This window comes from Hyperolius riggenbachi, chromosome 6 (genome assembly GCF_040937935.1).
Source record: "Hyperolius riggenbachi isolate aHypRig1 chromosome 6, aHypRig1.pri, whole genome shotgun sequence".
NCBI classification, from domain to species: Eukaryota; Metazoa; Chordata; class Amphibia; order Anura; family Hyperoliidae; genus Hyperolius; species Hyperolius riggenbachi.
The window spans coordinates 367,401,056-367,422,591 of NC_090651.1; the positions used below are offsets into that span (position 1 = coordinate 367,401,056).

The following is a 21,536-nucleotide window of genomic DNA, read 5'->3' on the forward strand; positions in this document are numbered from 1 at the left end:
CCCCAACCCACCCCCCGCAAAAGATGGTCGGAAAATGGTCGCTGGCTGTCCCTCTTCCTGGAGGCAGGGCTAACGGCTGCAGCCCTGCCTCCCAGCGCGTCTATCAGACGCGCATCGCCGCCTCTCCCCCGCCCCTCTCAGTGAAGGAAGACTGAGAGGGGCGGGGGAGAGGCGGAGATACGCGTCTGACAGACGCGCATGGGGCAGGGCTGCGGCGGTTAGCCCTGCCCCAACCAGGAAGCGCTCCCCTGCTGCACGGAGGGGGTTTGGGGGGACAGGGACCCCCGTTAAGCCGCGCTATAGCGGCGTTTTAGCAGGGGCACACGTGCCCCTGCTATATATGAGGTCTGAAGCGAGATCTATTCTCGCTTCAGACTCTCTTTAACAGTGTAAGAATGGCTGCAGTTTACATTTTCCCAGTGAAATTTGTATTTGTCTCCGCCCACTTTTTGGTTATGGGAATAAAAAGTATCTTATACTTTATTCCAGGTAATGTATTATGTGTGTGCCAAATTTCATTCAAATCTGTCCAACCATTGTTGCGTGATCGAGTAACAAACATCCAATCATCCAAACTTTCACATTTATAATATTAGTAAGAAAAGATGAATATCATATTTCTGACATATATAATTGTCTGTGTTTTTTTGCGCTGGAAATTGTCCCTAGATACCAGAATTTAGCAGCTAGGTTAGTCAAATACAAGAATTTAAAAATGCGCCCCCCCCCCAGATATTACCCCCCAGAAGTACCTCAAAATTAAAGTAGCTCAAAATTAAAGAAATCAATAGTCACATGCTTCCAGATAAAAGAATTAAAGGGAAGGTCGAAGGTGATTAAAAAACAAAAATCCACTTACCTGGGACTTCCTCCAGCCCCTGGTAGCCGCCCTGTGCCCTCGCCGCAGCTTCGCTCCCCGTCGGTGGCCCGGGGTCTCCTCCAGTACAAGATGTCTACTGCGCTTCAGCGTACAGCTCTCAGAGTCGGACTGACATCTTGGGGACGGTACTGTGCAGACGCAATAGTTCTGCGCCTGCACAATACAGTCCGGATGACGTCAGGGCGACTCCGTAAGCCGCACGCTGAAGCGCAGTAGATGCCAAAAGAAAAAAGATAATGAGAGCTCCCCCCCGTATAGGTAGTGAGAGGCATCCCCCGGTATGGTGGTGCAGCACGAAAAATGAGGGGCAGGAATGGAGCCCATGGCATTAGCTATGCCTGCACCCCTCTGGATACGCCACTGTCCCCCATTTTCTGCCCCCCTTCCTCCACCGATCCTCCCAAAACCACAAAACAGGCTGTTTGGATGTAACTGAGCAGTATGTATTTTCCAAACACTGCATAACATCCATGATCATGCAATCTGTGCGCACATTTTATCAGAACTCTCCCCCCCCCAACACTCTGGCCTCCAGGAACTACAGCAAAGTCTCTTTTTTTACGTCCGATCGCAGCGCTGCTCTGACAGCAGGCCGAGACCTCCCGCCCTTTCACCCCCCGTTATATTAAACCCTCCCCGGCTGGCCCATTTAAACAAAATCAATGTTAACGGGGATTATTTGACTCCTATAAAACACGTTTGCTTTGAAAATGAGCGCTTCGGCCTCCATCTTGTCTCAGCAGCCTTGTGAATAGCTAACCAGCCATAAATCAATATATATAGCTCAGCTATGCATAATAACCTTTACACGGGGTTTTTATAATGCGCAGGCCTCGTATAATGGCTGCGGAGACTTAAACAGAAGTGTATAAATAATTCCGTCCGTCTGCAGCGCAGCGCTGGGGTTTATTGGGAGCGTTTCGCCTGTTTTGTGGCAATCGTGAGATATATAAAGTGAGAACAGCAGTCTGTGCTGAGCGCTGTTCGGATCTGAATGACAAGCAAGCACCTCATTGTAAGATCTCTATTACTGATTTAAAGGGGAACTTAAAGCAAGGATCGAACTTCATCCCAATCTGTAGCTGAGACCCCCTTTCCCATGAGAAATCTCTACCTTTTCTCCAATAGATTATCAGCGGGGTCTGTATGGCTGATAGGGAGGTCAAACCCCTCCCACAGTGTGATGTCATGACCATGGTCCTGACCGTTTCTTGTCTGTGAACCTTGTTACATTGTTGGGGATAACTGCTGTTTCCAGTTGGCAAGCAATGGGTCCCCGGTCCGAATCCTAGCCAGGGCACTATCTGCACAGAGTTTGTATGTTCTCCCCGTGTCTGTGTGGGTTTCCTCAGGGAACCCCGGTTTCCTCCCACATCCCAAAAGCATACAGATAAGTTAATTGGCTTCCCCCTAATTATAACCCTCAAGTATAAGCCTAATTTTTGGGCCAATGAAAGAGGCCCAAAAGTTGAGTTCTCGGCTTATGCTCAAGTCACTACTCTTTGAGTAGCCCCCACTACATGCACAATGGTGCATTATCTGAGGGAGACCACACACCTGACATTTCCATGGGAGGTCCCAGCTAGCCTCATCTCCACTTGTAGCCTTGTAAGGCATACAGGGACAGTGTCTACTGAGTGGTTAGAATCCTGGCATTCCTATATCAAGTTTTACATACATGACCGGTCCGCCCATGAGGCGGGGTGAAACAAATGCCTCAGACGGCACTTCTGGGAGGCGGCACCCACCTGCCCGTGGGTGTGGGGGGCCGCTGAGCTATAAGGGGTAGCGGGCAGGAAGGGGGTATTGGGCACAGCAGTGGGGAGGGGGGTCGGACCCCTCCTCCCTCGCCTGGGTCCCCCTATCTGCGCTCCCCCTCCAGCTTTTAGCCGATACTGGTAAGGGGCACGATTCACCTCTTCTGTGTTCCAGCGTGCGTTCTACTGTCGTCACTTCCTGCAATGCTGCCTGCTGTATTGTAAGTGGACAGCATTGCAGGAAGTGACGACAGTGGAATGCACGCTGGAACTCGGAAGAGGTGAGTCATCCCTGCCTGCTGCCTCTTACCAGTAGCAGCTAAAAGCCGGAGGGGGAGCGCAGATAGGGGGACCCAGGCGAGGGAGGGGGGGGTCCGACCCAGCTCCCCACCGCTGTGCCCAATACCCCCTTCCTGCCCTTTACCCCTTCCAGCTCGGCGGCCTCCCACCCACGGCTTGGCTCAGGCGGCAAAAAGTCTAGTTTACATACATGACCATGTGGCTCTGCATTCCTTGCTTTATCTTTATGTCAGCTTATACTTTGCAACCGGAGTTCTTTGCATGTCCATCTCCCTTGTAGGCCTATGTTCTGGCTTATTATTGTAATGTGCTGACTTTATACTAGTTTTCTAATATATGGTTGTGGCCGGCCATGGCTGTGTGTGGTGTTGTGGTTGTGGCTTTTGCCAGCCCGGCTTATACTTGGGGTCAAACATTTTATTTATTTTTTTAAGGTAAAAGTTGGAGGGTCGGCTTATACTCAAGTATATATGGTATGTCCTAGACTACGATACCTATACTACACAATACATACATAGACATATGACTATAGTAGGGATTAGATCAGGGGTCAGGAACTTTTTTGGCTGAGAGAGCCATAAACACCACATATTTTAAAATGTAATTCTTGAGAGCCGTATATTTCAAAATGGGGCAGTGCGCATGCAAGTCAAGTGACAGGCAGCCTATTGGGTCAAGTGACAGGCAGCCTATTGGGCCAAGTGACAGGCAGCCTATTGGGTCAAGTGACAGGCAGCCTATTGGGTCAAGTGACAGGCAGCCTATTGGGTCAAGTGACAGGCAGCCTATTGGGTCAAGTGACAGGCAGCCTATTGGGTCAAGTGACAGGCAGCCTATTGGGTCAAGTGACAGGCAGCCTATTGGATCAAGTGACAGGCAGCCTATTGGGCCAAGTGACAGGCAGCCTATTGGGTCAAGTGACAGGCAGCCTATTGGGCCAAGTGACAGGCAGCCTATTGGGCCAAGTGACAGGCAGCCTATTGGGTCAAGTGACAGGCAGCCTATTGGGTCAAGTGACAGGCAGCCTATTGGGTCAAGTGACAGGCAGCCTATTGGGTCAAGTGACAGGCAGCCTATTGGGCCAAGTGACAGGCAGCCTATTGGGTCAAGTGACAGGCAGCCTATTGGGTCAAGTGACAGGCAGCCTATTGGGTCAAGTGACAGGCAGCCTATTGGGTCAAGTGACAGGCAGCCTATTGGGTCAAGTGACAGGCAGCCTATTGGGCCAAGTGACAGGCAGCCTATTGGGTCAAGTGACAGGCAGCCTATTGGGTCAAGTGACAGGCAGCCTATTGGATCAAGTGACAGGCAGCCTATTGGGTCAGTCAAAATGTGGGGAACTCGTCCTACAAAGTCACTGGACCTGACAGGGTCCAGAGTGGAACAATTGGAGCAGTTGTTAGTTTTGGGGTAGCGTGAGTAAGTTAGTAGCGCATGCTACAGCAGTAACACGCCTACTTTGACAATTTTACTTGCGCTGCCACACTAAGCTGCGCTTCTTGAGCAGTGTAGCTTAGTGATTGAACCCCTAACTGTGAGCCAGATGTAGCCATCAAAAGAGCCACATCTGGTTCCTGAGCCATAGGTTCCCTACCCCTGGATTAGATTGTGAGCCCCTCTGAGGGGCAGTTAGTGATAAGACAATATATACTCTGTGCAGCACTGTGGAAGATGACCATGCTATATAAATACTAAATAATAATACACACACACATAACCTTTTAGCCTATCACATTGTTAGTGGGTGTGTTTATAGATATTGGGAGTTGCTGTTTTCCGAGCTTTTTCATGCCTGCCAGCAGTAAAGATGATGACCTGCAGGCTCACGGCGGATCGAAAAACATGAACAAATTTCACAGTATCAATAATTTCTTGATCTAGCTTCTATTTTTCAACTTCTTACCTTGCAGTGTCTGGATTTATTTTTCCCCTACTACTATCTTTCATTAAAGTTCCTTTTTAAGTTTCTCAAGATTGCTTGGTTGCTTGGATCACATAGGCTAAAAAAATCTCTTAAAGATGGCCATACATTAGGCGACTTGGCGGCCGATCGACCATCCAATTTGATTTTAATAAATCGAATTGGATGAAAATCGGTGCCACCAAGTGCATGCCCGAATAACAAAGCGACTAATTTCAGGACGGAATTTGGTAGCATGGTCGATCGCGCATGCTGCAAGATGTCGGGCCAAAGTTGGTTGGTCGGGTGTGTGGCAGTACGGCGGCAAATTGGCAGAACGAGCAATGAGACAACAAAACCCCCGCCGCAGAGTATAAATGTGCCTGGTGTGTGCATTTATGTTACCTGTCCTGTGGCAGGCTCCGCGCGGTGTCCGTACCCTCCGGGCGGCTTTCGGTACACGCTACTGGCGCCTAGCGTCTGACGTCAGACCGTATGCGCCGTGGTGTGTACGGAGAGCCGCCCAGAGGGTACGGACACCGTGCGGAGGCTGCTACAGGACAGGTAACATATAAATGCACACACCAGGCACATTTAACTACTCCCCCTGTCCCTAACCTTAATCAACCATCCCCCACACCTAACCTAAACCATGCCTAACCTTATCCACCCCCCAGCTGCCAATTGCTGTAAAAATGCAATTTTTCAGGCACCGCAATGAAATAGCAGTATTAAGGGGTAATTTGGGAGCGCCTGGGCAATGTATCCCCTAATCTCCCCTCAATAGCGCTATTTCAACTATCACCCCCGCCCTGAGGGTACACGAGGCATTTCATGCACAAGTGCAGATCCTTTGTTATGTAATTGGAAGTTTTACTCCCCTTCCGAATAACTCTCATAACACTGGTTTATCCCAAAAATCCAGGTCAACAAGCCTGAGGTCTGTATTATCTGTAAATGTGATGTAATTGTGAAATCACCGTTCATCCCAAACCCTCAAAAACGAAGCCATCCTCCGAGTTTGTTTCTTCTTGTTGGGTTTGATATGTAGACAGAACATTTGGGTTTGATATGTAGACAGAACATTTTAAGGGATAGATAAATGTGAGTTATTACAAATGTTTAAGCAACTAATAGAAAAAAGAAAAAAAAGACTTGTTTTACTACAGCATTTAAAAGAAGACACGTTTGTAGCAAACACAGAGTTTAATCATGTCAGCTACTGAATCTGGAAGCAACTGATTAAAAAAAAAATATTTAAAGTGTAACTGTCGGGCATAAAATCAAAAATCACGTCTTTATTTTTATCTGGTAAACAAGTAATAAGGATGCTAACCAGGCAATCCAAAAGTTAAAATCTCTATTACTTGTCTTGTTGATAAATGATCATTCCCCAGTTTACCTGACTCTTATTTGGTACGTTGCCGCACAAAGGAAGTTGCAGGGCATGCTGGGTTGTCCTTTTTTGCTCCTGTAAATTAGTTTAGTCTGAGGGAAAATAAAGAAGCAAAAAAAGACAACCCAGCATGCCCTGCAACTTCCTTTGTGCAGCAACGTACCAAATAAGAGTCAGGTAAACTGGGGAATGATCATTTATAAACAAGAAAAGTAATAGAGATTTTAACGTTTGGATTGCCTGATTAGCATCCTTATTACTTGTTTACCAGATAAAGATAAAGAATTGATTTTTGATTTTATGCCCGACAGTTACACTTATTTGCTTTTATGTTGGCTTGTCGGATATCCAAGGCCCAAATTAAGGCTACTTTCACAGTGGGACTAAAAACTGTCACAACGCAACTCTATGCCCTGTTATCGTCGCATACAGTAAGGCATGCAGGCAATGACAAGTATGCTTCCAGGTCATTACTGAGCATGTGCAAACAGTCCATCGCAGCTAATAACATGTATAACACACTGCATGCAGCGCTTTCTAATAATGCTACACGTTACACACAAACGCAACGTGTGCACTGGGAATGTTGCACAGACTTAGTATTGCTGTGCGTTAGTCCACGGTAAAACATTCTCTAAAGTGCGGCTTTAACGTCGCACTGTGAAAGAGGCCTTGTACTTTTAGTGCCCCTGGGTCAACTTTCTTAATGATCTGCTTCCATGTGCAGCAGTGACCCCCCATTCCATGTGCAGCCCCTTCATACATATATAATGCCCATGAACAGCAGCCACTCTCCTTCATGTACAGCTCTTTTGGGCAGCAGCACCCCTCTTCCATGTGTTGTTCCCCATTAGCAGCCTCCTCTATATGCAGCAATCCCTTTTCCATGTCCAGCCGCCCCATGCTGCAGCTGCCCAAGACCTGGGCCTCTGTAGCCTTCCCAGAAATCCAGCCCTGCTGATTCTCTGCAGAAGTGGTAGAATAGAAATCAGTATGGCGGCACTTCCTGTGTTTGGATGGAAATGGGAGTAAAGTTACTAAGACTCCTCCCCTTCTGTTGTTACAGACAGTTAGCAGAGCTTCAAAGTGATGTTCGTCGTAGAGATTCACTGGCTATTAAAGTGAACCTCCGGACTAAAAATCTGCTCAGCAGAACTGAAAAGGCTTGGTGTTTCTTTAACAGTTTCACAGCATCAGAACGTTGTTTTTCTTACCCAAGCCTCATTTTTATCTGTGCAGAAGAAAACTGCCCGGGCATTTTCCCCTGATGCTGTGCAAAGCATGATGGGATTTCTGATGTTGTTCTCCTTCTGCTGTTTTTTGTACATTTTGAATGTGAGATTTGAAGCCTAGCGCACGCAGCTGGGAGGGGTGATCAGGACACAGGACAGTTAGAACTGTATCTCATGCTCCCTGTCACCTCCTTTCAACCAAAAAAATGGCTGCCCCCATGAAAAACATGGCTGCTCCCATGAAATCACAAACATTTGCCTGTTCTTTTAAAACGGGGTGGGTAAGAGATTATATTACCTATCTATTTTAAATAACATAACTAATGTAACTTAATGACAGTATGTTTGTTTAGGCTGAAGTTCCCCTTTAACAGGTAACAGTCACCGCTAGGGACTATGTGGTTGGTTCCTGAGGCGGCATTTGGCCTTCCAAGCGCATAGATTTAAAAGGACGCCACGGTAATTTGTGTGTGATTTGGGAGGAAAGACCAGCCAGTCTTTCACTGTAAACTCAAAGCTTACTCCACCCACTTCCCCTCTGTTGCTGCTGGAAGCTGGCGAGTGCCTATGGAAGCTCCCAAGCTACCATGTGCCCAAATGACCTGATTGGCTTCTAGGTAGCTCTGTGGCTCAGATGGTGGTAGAATGATGATGTCACCACTAAGGAACTGTCTTGAGCAGCAGAGCTACTGGATACCGGTCAGCACCAACCAGTGCTGATCGTAATGGAAAAAGCTACGCTTACGGATCATTACGCGTAATTTTACGCTATTACGCATTACGAAATTACGCTTACGGCATAGACATTCAATTTCGGTACATGTCTGTAATTACGCATTGCCCTTACGCAATTACGCGTAAGAATACCGTAATTCAAGTTGTTACGTTAAAGGCTTACGCGTAAATTCCTACTAGCAATTAATGCGTAAGGTCATGCTGCCAAGCGGAAAAGTTGACGCATGGATCAATGTTAGGTAGCCGCCGACTTTAAGGGTTAATAGCAAAGCCCCCTTAAGTGCTAAGAGCCTCAAATTTGGAGAATATATTAAGGAGATCAGAAGGAATAAGAGGGAAAAAATTTTTTTCAAAAAGACCTTATAGTTTTTGAGAAAATCGATGTTAAAGTTTCAAAGGAAAAATAGATACATTTAAAAACCCGCCGACTTTAACGGTTAATAGCAAAGCCTGCTTAAAATTTAGAAACACCAAATTTACAGGGTATATTAAGGGGATCAGTGGGAATAAGAGGAAAAAAATTTTTTTCAAAAAGACCTTATAGTTTTTGAGAAAATCGATTTTTAAGTTTCAAGGGCAAAAATGTCTTTTAAATGCGGAAAATGTCAGTTTTTTTTGCACAGGTAACAATAGTGTTTTATTTTCATAGATTCCCCCAAGTGGGAAGAGTTTTACTTACTTCGTTCTGAGTGTGGGAAATATTAAAAAAAAAACGACGTGGGGTCCCCCCTCCCAGACCTCTTTAACCCCTTGTCCCCCATGCAGACTGGGATAGCCAGAATGCGGAGCACCGGCCGCGTGGGGCTCCGCACCCTGACTATACCAGCCCGCATGGTCCATGGATTGGGGGGTCTCGGAAGGGGAGGGGCAGCCAAGCTTTCCCCTCCCCCTCCGAGCCCTTGTCCAATCCAAGGACAAGGGGCTCTTCTCCACCTCCGATGGGCGGTGGAGGTGGAGGCCGCGATTTCCTGGGGGGGAGGTTCATGGTGGCATCTGGGAGTCCCCTTTAAAAAGGGGTCCCCCAGATGCCCACCCCCCCTCCCAGGAGAAATGAGTATAGAGGTACTTGTACCCCTTACCCATTTCCTTTAAGAGTTAAAAGTAAATAAACACACAGACACTTTGAAAAAGTATTTTAATTGAACAAAAAACATAACCACGAAAAAAGTCCTTTAATATTCTTAATTAACCATTAATACTTACCTGTCCCTTTAAAAGCCAGTTCCCACGCAATATCCTCGGAAATATACTAATCAGTTACAATGTAACAAAGCTATTACAATGTAACAACTTTGTTACTTTGTAACACCACCGCACCCGACGTCACTCGCCGCCACCGCCGCGTCTGCGCTGACCCGACAGAGCTCTGAGCTATATAGCTCAGAGCTCCCTAAGCATCTTTGTATTTGGGCTCCAAGGAGCCCCATTGGTCCTTAGCAGACCAATGGGGTTCCTTTAAATCAGAAGGAACCCCATTGGTCTGCTAAGGACCAATGGGGCTCCTTGGAGCCCAAATACAAAGATGCTAAGAGAGCTCTGAGCTATATAGCTCAGAGCTCTGTCGGGTCCGTGCGGGACGCTAAGTCCCCGCCGCCTCCCGCTGTCCTCCCCGCCTCTTCCACATGTCACCCACATGTCACCCACATGTGGGTGACATGTGGGTGACAGATGTGGGCGGGGCTGACAGCGGGAGGCGGCGGGGACTTAGCGTCCCGCACGGACCCGACAGAGCTCTGAGCTATATAGCTCAGAGCTCTCTTAGCATCTTTGTATTTGGGCTCCAAGGAGCCCCATTGGTCCTTAGCAGACCAATGGGGTTCCTTCTGATTTAAAGGAACCCCATTGGTCTGCTAAGGACCAATGGGGCTCCTTGGAGCCCAAATACAAAGATGCTTAGGGAGCTCTGAGCTATATAGCTCAGAGCTCTGTCGGGTCAGCGCAGACGCGGCGGTGGCGGCGAGTGACGTCGGGTGCGGTGGTGTTACAAAGTAACAAAGTTGTTACATTGTAATAGCTTTGTTACATTGTAACTGATTAGTATATTTCCGAGGATATTGCGTGGGAACTGGCTTTTAAAGGGACAGGTAAGTATTAATGGTTAATTAAGAATATTAAAGGACTTTTTTCGTGGTTATGTTTTTTGTTCAATTAAAATACTTTTTCAAAGTGTCTGTGTGTTTATTTACTTTTAACTCTTAAAGGAAATGGGTAAGGGGTACAAGTACCTCTATACTCATTTCTCCTGGGAGGGGGGGTGGGCATCTGGGGGACCCCTTTTTAAAGGGGACTCCCAGATGCCACCATGAACCTCCCCCCCAGGAAATCGCGGCCTCCACCTCCACCGCCCATCGGAGGTGGAGAAGAGCCCCTTGTCCTTGGATTGGACAAGGGCTCGGAGGGGGAGGGGAAAGCTTGGCTGCCCCTCCCCTTCCGAGACCCCCCAATCCATGGACCATGCGGGCTGGTATAGTCAGGGTGCGGAGCCCCACGCGGCCGGTGCTCCGCATTCTGGCTATCCCAGTCTGCATGGGGGACAAGGGGTTAAAGAGGTCTGGGAGGGGGGACCCCACGTCGTTTTTTTTTTAATATTTCCCACACTCAGAACGAAGTAAGTAAAACTCTTCCCACTTGGGGGAATCTATGAAAATAAAACACTATTGTTACCTGTGCAAAAAAAACTGACATTTTCCGCATTTAAAAGACATTTTTGCCCTTGAAACTTAAAAATCGATTTTCTCAAAAACTATAAGGTCTTTTTGAAAAAAAATTTTTTCCTCTTATTCCCACTGATCCCCTTAATATACCCTGTAAATTTGGTGTTTCTAAATTTTAAGCAGGCTTTGCTATTAACCGTTAAAGTCGGCGGGTTTTTAAATGTATCTATTTTTCCTTTGAAACTTTAACATCGATTTTCTCAAAAACTATAAAGTCTTTTTGAAAAAATTTTTTTTCCTCTTATTCCTTCTGATCTCCTTAATATATTCTCCAAATTTGAGGCTCTTAGCACTTAAGGGGGCTTTGCTATTAACCCTTAAAGTCGGCGGCTTTTTTATATTATACGGGAGCGTAATATTACGCGATTACGGCAGACTGTGTAATTTCAATGGGAGTTTACTGTCTTACGCGTAGTTTGTTACGCGTAAAACGTAACACACGGTCTACGCGTAATTAATTACGCGTAATACCGTAACCTTACACGTAACGCTTACGGTGCATTTGTAGTGAATTACGATGCGTAATTACGCTAATGCGTAATTTCGGCCCAGCACTGGCACCAACCACCCTGCAGGAAGGGAGGATATTCATGTAAGGTATTTGCATACTTTGATTCGTTAGGCTCATAATTGCTCATTTCCTGTCTCATCCCAAAACAGGAAGTACGGCCATGTTTATTTCCTCCCTTCTGTCCTATAAATGATAATAATTCACATGCTCCTGCAGGCCTTCCACTATACTGAGCTCCACGCTAATCCTGTCTCTTTTTTCCCTCTGTCCGCAGTCTATCGCAGCATGGAGACCACAGCTGGCGCTGTTCTGTGGCCGGGTGCCGCTCCACATGGACCTGACGACGGGGGAGTGGGTGTCGGACCCTCGCGGGGTCCCCAGCTGCCCGGGGAGTAATGAGGAGATTCTACAGCACTGCAGACAGGTGAGAGGAGAAGTGTGACCCCATGCCTCTTACCAGTCCATCAGTGAATCCATACCTTGTCATCCCTAGTGAGGGCCAGTGCTTCCATAGGGTCAAACTAGGCAACTGCCCAGGGCCTGAAGCACCTTAAAAGCCCCACAATACAGATCACAAGTTTACTGTCAGTATGGTATGAAAATGTACTGGGCACTGACCTTCATTTTTGCCTAGGGCTCAATTTTACCTAAAAGTGTGTGTGTGTGTGTGCGTGTGTGCGCGTGTGCGTGTGTGCGTGTGTGCGTGTGTGTGTGTGTGTGTGTGTCAAAACTACAAATCCATCATGCCTCTGCCTAACCTGGTTATGCTTAGAGCTGTCAGAGTATTGCAATGCCTCATGGGACATGTAGTTCCACCACAGCTGGAGTGCCAAGGCTAGCCATCACTGTTCTGCTGTATATTGACCTGATACAGAGAGTGTGGGGGCTAGGGTATGGGAAACTCTCCATACATTTTAAAGTGAACCCTAGGTAAGAGTGAGATGGAGGCTGCCATATTTAATGTTTTTTAGCTAATACCAGTTGCCTGGCAGCCCTGCTGGTCTGTTTGGCTGCAGTAGTGTCTGAATAAAACCAGAAACAAGCATGCATCTAATCTAGTCAGATCTGACAATAATGTCACAAACATCTGATATGCTGAATGAGTGTTTAGGGTCCATGGCTAAAAGTATTAGAGGCAAAGGGTCAGCAGGGCTGCCAGCAACTGGTATTGTTTAAAAGAAAATAAATATGGCAGCTTCTATATCCCTCTCACTTCAGGTCCACTTTAAAGGATACCAGAAGTAACATGCGACAGGATAAGATAGACATGTGTATGTACAGTGCCTAGCACACAAATAACTAGGCTGTGTTCCTTTTTTTCTTTCTCTGCCTGAAAGAGTTAAATATCAGGTATGTAAGTGGCTGACTCAGTCCTGACTCAGACAGGAAGTGACTACAGTGTGACCCTCACTGATAAGAAATCCCCCTTTTTTTTATCTTTTTTTTGCTATCAGAAGCCATTTTCTGCTAGGAAAGTGTTTTATAGTTGGAATTCCTTATCAGTGAGGGTCACACTGTAGTCACTTCCTGTCTGAGTCAGGACTGAGTCAGCCACTTACATGCCTGATATTTATCTCTTTCAGGCAGAGAAAGAAAAAAAGGAACACAGCATAGGTATTTGTGTGATTGGCACTGTACGTACCCATGTCTATCTCATCATGTCACATGTCACTTCGGGTATCCTTTAATGGGGTAGTTAAAAAACAATTTGATCAGAACTGTCACTGGATAAATCTAGATGGATCCGGAACCTAATGCACACCTGAAGTAAGAGAGATATGAAGACTACTATATTTATATCCTTTTAAGCAATACCAGTTGCCTGGCAGTTCTGCTGTCCTTCTGCCTCTAATACTTCTAAAGGATACCCGAAGTGACATGTGACATGATGAGATAGACATGTGTATGTACAATCTATATATATAATAGGCTAAGTGCCTCAACCTTCAAGCAAGAAGAAGAAGTAGCGCCCCGCCCCCAGGGCCGGTCCAAGCAAGAAGAAGGGGCTGGTCCTAGCAAGAAGAAGAAGTAGTGTCATATCAAACCAAGGGCAAAGAGGGATAATTTGCATATTCAGTAGCAGTGCATTGTGGGTAACCACAAATGTTCACTTATAGCTGAATTATTACAGATTTGCTTCTGTTTTAAGAAGGAAAATTACACCAAGCTTTGACATTTTTAGTAGAAGGTCTTTTTGGTCTCTTTTATCCTCCTATACATTCTTAGTAGTTTGGGTCACCCTGAGCTGCTTGGTTACTCTGTTGTACTGGTCAAAGCCCTATCTCATACATCCATATCAATCCCTGCTATGTACTGATGAGGACCAAACGTCTGAAACAGGCTGTCATATGTGGGTTTGATATGACTGTGTAAAATTTTAAGCTATAGGCTTGCTTGACTTACTAAGGGTGAAAAGTAGAGATGGGAAGTTCGGATCTTTTCAATGATCCGGATGATTCGAATCGGATCATTGAAGAGATCCGGATCTTTGATCCGAATCTCGGATCATTTTACTACCGGAAGCATTGGGGTGAAATGAACAGCAGGACAGGTCTGTGGACAGGAGAAGGGGAGGGAGTGGACACACAGAGAAGGGGAGAAGATGGACAGAGGGCAGGGAGTGGACAGAGAAGGGAGGAGGGACGAGCAGAGAGCAGAAATGTTTGCACGTAATACCCACATGCTGAAGTCATATGCTTTACATATATTTCACCTTTATGTTCATCTGTACACTTTGAAAGAAAAGGTCGCACAGTGAAAGAAAGCATTCCCAGAAGATAAGTGCAGCTGTTTAGTGCCGAGTGCAGGAGGATTATATTGCCTTTCAATCACACTGTCTGCAAAGTTACTGAGCTATGCTGAGCCAAAAGCTTCCCATGTGTTCACTGTGCAGCACTACGGAACAATGTTACAGTCAGCCACAGCGCTGGGAATTAAGTTGTCACCAGATGTTTCAATCCACCTCCAGAGACCTCTCCTACGAACAGGGTGCTCAGATGACACTTGGCCCCATAAAAAAAGGAGAGAGATGCTCTCAGTGGATAGTATAATTCAGACAAAATTTATTGGATATAGTGGAATAAAAAACAGCAAAGTGTCACTCGCCGTCATCAGGGTATCCCCTGATGACGGCGAGAGGCCGAAACTAGTCGGGACGAGAGCGGGCCATGCCTATATGATCGTTCTATGTCGCAGAGTACCACTGGGTGGGAAGCGAACTAGCCGGAGAGGGTCCTAACAGGTGTGGGACCCTCCAGATGTGAGTGACACTTTGCTGTTTTTTATTCCACTATATCCAATAAATTTTGTCTGAATTATACTATCCACTGAGAGCATCTCTCTCCTTTTTTTATGGGGCCAAGTGTCATCTGAGCACCCTGTTCGTAGGAGAGGTCTCTGGAGGTGGATTGAAACATCTGGTGACAACTTAATTCCCAGCGCTGTGGCTGACTGTAACATTGTATGTGTGGAGGAGAAAAGGTCCTGCCCTTACCACGGCAGCAGGGGTGTTGCACATCGAGTTCAAAGGAAGAGGATTTTGTGTATCCTTGTGGGGCGCCTCTGCACATATCTAACCAGCACTACGGAACAGACAGCCTGTAATGAGCAGCACGTTATAGCCAGTATGTGTGCTCTACACATATCTGGCAGTGGCACCCATGTCCCCTCTCTCTCATCTACCTGTCTCCCTGCAAGGCTGGCTCCTCTCCAACTCAGCAATCCATCCCTGCTCTGCTTCCCGAACCCCGCTGCCCGCTGAGAGGGGGCGTGTCGCTCCTGGCCCCGCCCCTTTTGCGATCCGAATCACTCATTTTGATGATTCGGATGATCGATTCATAAAATAGATTCGGATCAAAGATCCGAATCGTTCATGATCCGGACAACACTAGTGAAAAGGAATAATTTGCATATTTAGTAGCAGTGCATTGTGGAAAGTCACAAATGTTCACTTATAGCAGAATTATTGCATATTTCCTTCTGTTTTAGGAAGGCAAATTACACCAAGCTTTGATTTTTTTTTTGTAGAGATTGGAAGTTCGGATCTTTTCAATGATTCGGATGATTCGAATCGGATCATTGAAAAGATTCGGATCTTTGATCCGAATCTCGGATCATTTTACTAGGTAAGCATTCGGGGGTGAAATGACTAGCAGGACAGGACTTTCCCTGCGGTGGACAGAGAAGGGGAGGGGGGTGGACACACAGAGAAGGGAAGATGGTGAACTTAGACAGGCAGGGAGTGGACAGAGAAGGGACGAGCAGAGAGCAGAAATGTTTGTTTGCACACAATACCCACATGCTGCAATCATATGCTTTACATATATTTCAACTATATGTTCTTCTGTATACTTTGAATGCAAACGTCACACAGTGAAAGAAAGAAATCCCCAAAGCATTCCCAGAAGTGAAGTGCAGCTGTTTAGAGCAGTGCAGGAGGATCATATTGGCCTGCAATCACAGTGCCGGCCCTTCTAGCCCAGCACGCTGTCTACAAAGTTACTGAGCTGTGCTTCTGAGCCAAAAGTTTCCAATTTGTTCACTGTGCACAACTACGGAACAGACAGCATAAAAAAAGCAGCACATTGTAGCCAGTATGTGTGCTCTACACATATCTGGCAGTGGCACCCATGTCCCCTCTCTCTTATCTACCTGTCCCTGCAAGGCTGGCTCCCCTCCAACAGAGCGATCCATCTCTGCTCTGCTTCCAGGACCCCGCTGCCCGCTGAGAGGGGGGCGTGCCGCTCCTGGTCACGCCCCCTTTGCGATCCGAATCACTCATTTTGATGATTCAGATGATTCGACTCACAAAAGAGATTTGGATCAAAGATCTGAATCGTTCATGATCCGGACAACACTATTTTTTAGTAGAAGGTCTTTTTGGTCCTTTTTACCCCACTATACATTCCGAGTGGTTTGGGTCACCCTGAGCTGCTTGGTTACTCTGTTGTACTGGTCCAAGCCCTATCTCATACAGCCATATCAATCCTTGCCATGTACAGATGAGGACCAAAAGTCTGAAACAGGCTGTCACATGTGGGTGTGATATGACTGTGTACATTTTAAAGATATAGGCTTGCTATACATCAGTGGTTCTGGATGCTTGCTTGGCTTACTAAGGGGAAAAGAGGTAATTTGCATATTTAGTAGCAGTGCATTGTGGGTAACCACAAATGTTCACTTATAGCTGAATTATTGCAGATTTCCTTCTGTTTTAAAAAGGCAAATTACACCAATACAGTGTGCGGCATTGCAGGAAGTGACGACAGTGGAACGCACGATGGAATACGGTAGAGGTGAGTCATCCTCGCCCGCTGCCTCTTACTAATAGTGGTAGCTGCTACTGTGCTTAAGCAGGAGGGGGGGCGCACATGGAGGACCCAGGTGAGGGGGGGGGGTTCCTGCTGAGCTTAAGCAGGAGGAGGAGTGCACATGGGGGACGCAGTTGAGGGGGGGTCCAACCCCCCTCCCCGCTGCTGTGCCCAGTACCCCCTTCCTGCCCTCTACCCTCTTATGCGGCGTATGCTACGCTGCGGGTCGGCTAGTGTACTATAAAACACTTTCCTAGCAGAAAATGGCTTCTGAGAGCAAGAAAGAGATAAAAAGGGGAATTTCTTATCATTTTTCAGCAGAATATATTTACACACACATCTGTACATAAGTCCTGAAACAGGAACACATGAGTAGGAAAGAGGGACAGAGGGACTGGGTTCCCAAAGAGGGACAGTTGGGAGCTATGCATTAACCCCTTCAGTTGGGTTGCTTCAGTTTGCGTGACCAGAATGGTTTAAAGAGAAACCTGGACTAAGAATTGAACTTCATCCCAATCAGTAGCTGATACCCCCTTTCTCATGAGAAATCTATTCCTTTTCACAAACGGATCATCAGGGGGCGCTATATGGCTGATATTGTGGTGAAACCCCTCCCACAGGAAACTGTGAGGACCATGGTTCTGGCAGTTTCCTGTCTGTGAACCTCGTTGCATTATGGTAAATAGCTGTTTCCAACTGCCAAAAAAAGCAAGCAGCAGCTCCTTCCACTGACATCACCTGCCAGCAGTAAAAATGTCACCATGGGATAAATGTCAGAATGTAAATCAGGGAGAGGAATGATTTTACAATGAGCAAACACTGACTGAACCATTTATACATAATTATTGTAAAAATGAAGCACTTTTTTATTACATTATTTTCACTGGAGTTCCTCTTTAAACAGTTATTTTTAGCTGCGTAGTTATTGCTCCATGTAAAATGATTTGTGCTGTCTGATTGCCGGGCCGCCAGGTGGGATATTTAGATGGGGGCCCGGAGTGGCATGCAAGTCTGCGGAAGACACACAGCCGCACGCGTTTCCTGCCTTCCGGGTACCTGTAATGCTGTTACACAGACACAATCCAATCATATCTGAGGTATGAAGATGGAGAAGCTTGAGTCACCGGGGACCTCAACTCACCTCCTGTAGGAGCATTGTGTCTTCCCTACTTCATTGCAAGTCTGGTTTTACATGAACATTCACATTAATTCTGAAGTCATTTAAAGAGGCCCTGTAGTGACAAAGAGCAGATTGCAGTAAATTATTCTGGACACTTTAACAGTAAGTTTTCTGCTTTCAGCACCAGAAACACTCCCTATATCTATATATTGCTGTATATTGGACTGTAACCCCACCTCCCAGTAATGCTCAACCTCTTCAGAACCATAGGCTTACAACTCCTTTCGGGCTATCGTGGTCAGTGGTAACAGCAAACGATATTGGGACGAGCGACGAATGCGATAAAACCCCCAGTGCTGTTCCCGCTGTGTATAAATGTGCATGTATGTGTGTATTTATACATTACCTGTCCTGTGTTGTTGTGCCTGTCCGTCTTCCGAATCCGCCAATCTTCCGCTAACCCCATACACCGCGTGCGGTTATACTTTACTTCCTGCCATCCACGCTGCCGCCGTCCTCGTACTTTCACATTTGCGTCCCCACGTTGTTGCCGGCGGACACCAACTAGCGGCGTGGCAGGTAAAGTATAACTGCAGGGGGCACCAGCGGAGACATAAAACATTGCGGAGGGACGGTGGCCAGGGGCTTCCTTTGCGTTAGTCGTTTGCGATTAACGCATACCGTAACCACCACGCACCGAATCGAGCTTGTCGACACGAGATTTTCCAGCATGTCCAATCGATACTCATTCGGAAGTGGTTGCATTGTCAATCAGTTATGTTCTAGGCGGCACCAAATTTTTATCCGATTCGGTTATAATTATTAAATCGGATGGTCGATTAGCCGCCAAGTCGAGTAATCTACGGGCAGCTATACAGAATATCACCTGATAAAGCTGTGATTCCCACTCTCTCTGGGAAATACATAAAAATACAAAAAAAATCACACCATTCCTATAAATCAGTTATACGGTATTTCAACAATGTTATTATGAGATCTTGAGAATTCGTAAAGCAAACAGGATCTGGATAGGATGGCTATATGGGCACATACATGGCAGATGAAGTTCAATGTTGACAAATGTAAAGTCATGCATTTTGGACGTACCAATGGTCTAGCACCATACAAAATAAATTGGATACAGTTGGGGACATCAAACTTGGAGAAGGACTTAGGAGTACTCATCGACAACAAGTTAAATAATCGTACTCAATGCCAAGCCGCTGCAGCTAAAGCGAACAAAATTTTGGGATGCATTAAAAGGGAAATAAAAACTCGAGATGCTAGCATAATATTGCCCCTGTTTAACTCTCTAGTAAGGTCACATCTGGAATATGGAATTCAGTTCTGGGCACCACATTACAGGAAATATACTGCAATTTTAGAGCAGGTGCAGAGACAAGCTACAAAATTGATACAAAGGAGGGAAGGTCTCACTTAAAAAGGTTAGATAAACTGGGTTTATTTAGTTTAGAGAAGACTCCTTAGAGGAGATCTAATTAACATGTATAAATACATCAGAGGGCAATATAATAGCTTGGCTGATGAGCTTTTTGTTCCTAGGCCTTCTCAAAGGACTAGAGCAGTGGTCCCCAACCTTTTTTGACCCAAGGACCGCTTCAGCATCAGGGAATTTTTCCAAGGACCGGGCAGATGCAATGCGGGGGACAGGGGTGTTATTGCGCACGGGGGGGGGGGGGGGGGCGGTCAAGGGCTTCTTCTACAGACAGGGTACACCAGCCCTACCTAACCACTATCTTCATCACCGTCAGCACTTTGGGAAAGATGTCTTCGTACTGCACTGGGGCTGCTGTATAACCCACCAGCACAAGGTACATCTGATGTGACAGGTGGTGTGAAGGGGGTACTGTCTGGGCTTCCTAATCTACTGGCAGTCATTTCTTACCCACATCTTTTACCCTTACCTCCACCCCACAGCCCCTTTACCCTCCTCCCCACATTCACTTCACCCTTTCCTCCTCCCTACACCCAATTCACACTTCCCTCCTCCCCACACTCACTTTCACCCTTCCATTCTTCTTCCCTCACTAGATTCCAGCATCAGCTGCTCACCTCTGTGCAGACTAAACTCTGTGGCTGGCAAGAGACCAGAGCGTCTCAGTCATCCTCACTGCTGCCACCTGGTGTCCATACAGACATAAAGCATGCTGCATTACAAATAACAGACACTAGGTGACAGCAGTAACAATGGCTGCAGACGGCTCTTCTCTATAGCTTCCGGCTAACTTCAGTGACACTTCTCTCTGCACTGTGATGACAGATGACAGGGCTCAGCTCAGAGCAGCCTGTGGCCCAACAGTGGGCCGCGGCCCAGAGGTTGGGGACGCACAGATCATGTCCTGGACATGATCTGCGCATGGAGGAAAAATGTATTAGCCATTTATTTAGGAAAGGGTTCTTTACAGTAAGAGTGATTAAGATGTGGAATGCATTGCCACAGGAAGTCGTTATGGCAAACTCTATACCTGCATTTAAAGGGGGCTTAGATGCTTTCCTTGCGTTGAAAGACATCCATGGCTACAATTACTAGGTAATGCCTAATGATGTTGATCCAGGGATTTTATCTGATTGCCATCTGGAGTCGGAAAGGAATTTTTTCCCTTTTGGACCATGCCTTGTATGGGTTTTTCGCCTTCCTCTGGATCAACAGAGAGATGTGAGGGAGCAGGCTGGAGTTGTACTTTATACTGGTTGAACTCGATGGACGTATGTCTTTTTTTCAACCCAAATAACTATGTAACTATCATCAAAAAGTAGCAAAGTGTAATGCAATGTTCCTGACGCTGCAGATGTATCCGGAGATGCAGATCACAGGGGTGACGGAGGCCCCCCAGCCGGTGACCGTGACAAACTGGTGTCAGAGACAGAAGCCGGAGTGCAAGCGGCGCCTCCACATCGTGGTCCCCTACCTCTGCCTGGGTGAGTCATCGAGTCTACGACAGTTTACCAGAAGCGACAATGAACGCTCTATCGGCTAACAGTATCTTTTTCTTATTTGTGGATATATGTACAGGTAGTCCTTGGTTGCCGAACGAGATAGTGACTGTAGGTTCGTTCTTAACCTGAATCTGTTCTTAAGTCGGAACGCTGTGCTATCTCTGTCCCCTTTGCCTCCCATGTGCCCTCCTTTGGCTCCAGTGTCCCCCATGTGCCTCTCTGTCTTCCCCTGTGCCTGTTTGTCCCCTTCAATGCCTGTTTGTCCCCCCTCTGTGCACCTCTATTTCTCCACCTCTGTTTGAACCCCCTCTGTTTGTTCCCCTGTGCCTCCATTTGTACTCTCTGTGCCTCTGTACCCCCCCTGTGCCTCCGTTTTTACCCCCCTGTTCCTCTTTCCCCTCACTCTCCCTATGGACTCACCTTCTAGCCAGAGTCCAACGCTGTCTGTTCTCCGCTCTCCGCCTTCCAATAGCCGCTTACAGCACCTCTAGATGCAGCATCGCACTACTTCCTGTATGTCACATGACATACAGGAACCTGTAGGTCACATGACATACAGGAAGCGAATGGATGCTGCATCTAGCGGTGCTGTACGTGGCTATTGGGAGCAGGAGGCAGAGAGCGGACAACAGACAGCGTTAGACTCGGTTTGAAGGTGAGTCCAACACTGCTGGGGACATGCAGGGGAAGTTTGAAGCCGCTTCTTCAAACTTCCCCCATGCAG

The 21,536-nt window shown here is 46.7% G+C and overlaps 1 protein-coding gene across 2 annotated transcripts in view; it reads left to right on the forward strand.

The window, feature by feature from the left end:
• The window catches only part of APLP1 (amyloid beta precursor like protein 1), a 117,142-nt gene that overhangs the window by 49,792 nt on the left and 45,814 nt on the right, over nucleotides 1–21,536 (forward strand). For both annotated transcript variants that reach the window (XM_068241850.1, XM_068241851.1), the window contains exons 2-3: nucleotides 11,700–11,849; nucleotides 20,665–20,794. In XM_068241850.1, the coding sequence (XP_068097951.1) occupies nucleotides 11,700–11,849; nucleotides 20,665–20,794 (280 nt within the window). The remainder of the gene's footprint in view (nucleotides 1–11,699; nucleotides 11,850–20,664; nucleotides 20,795–21,536) is intronic.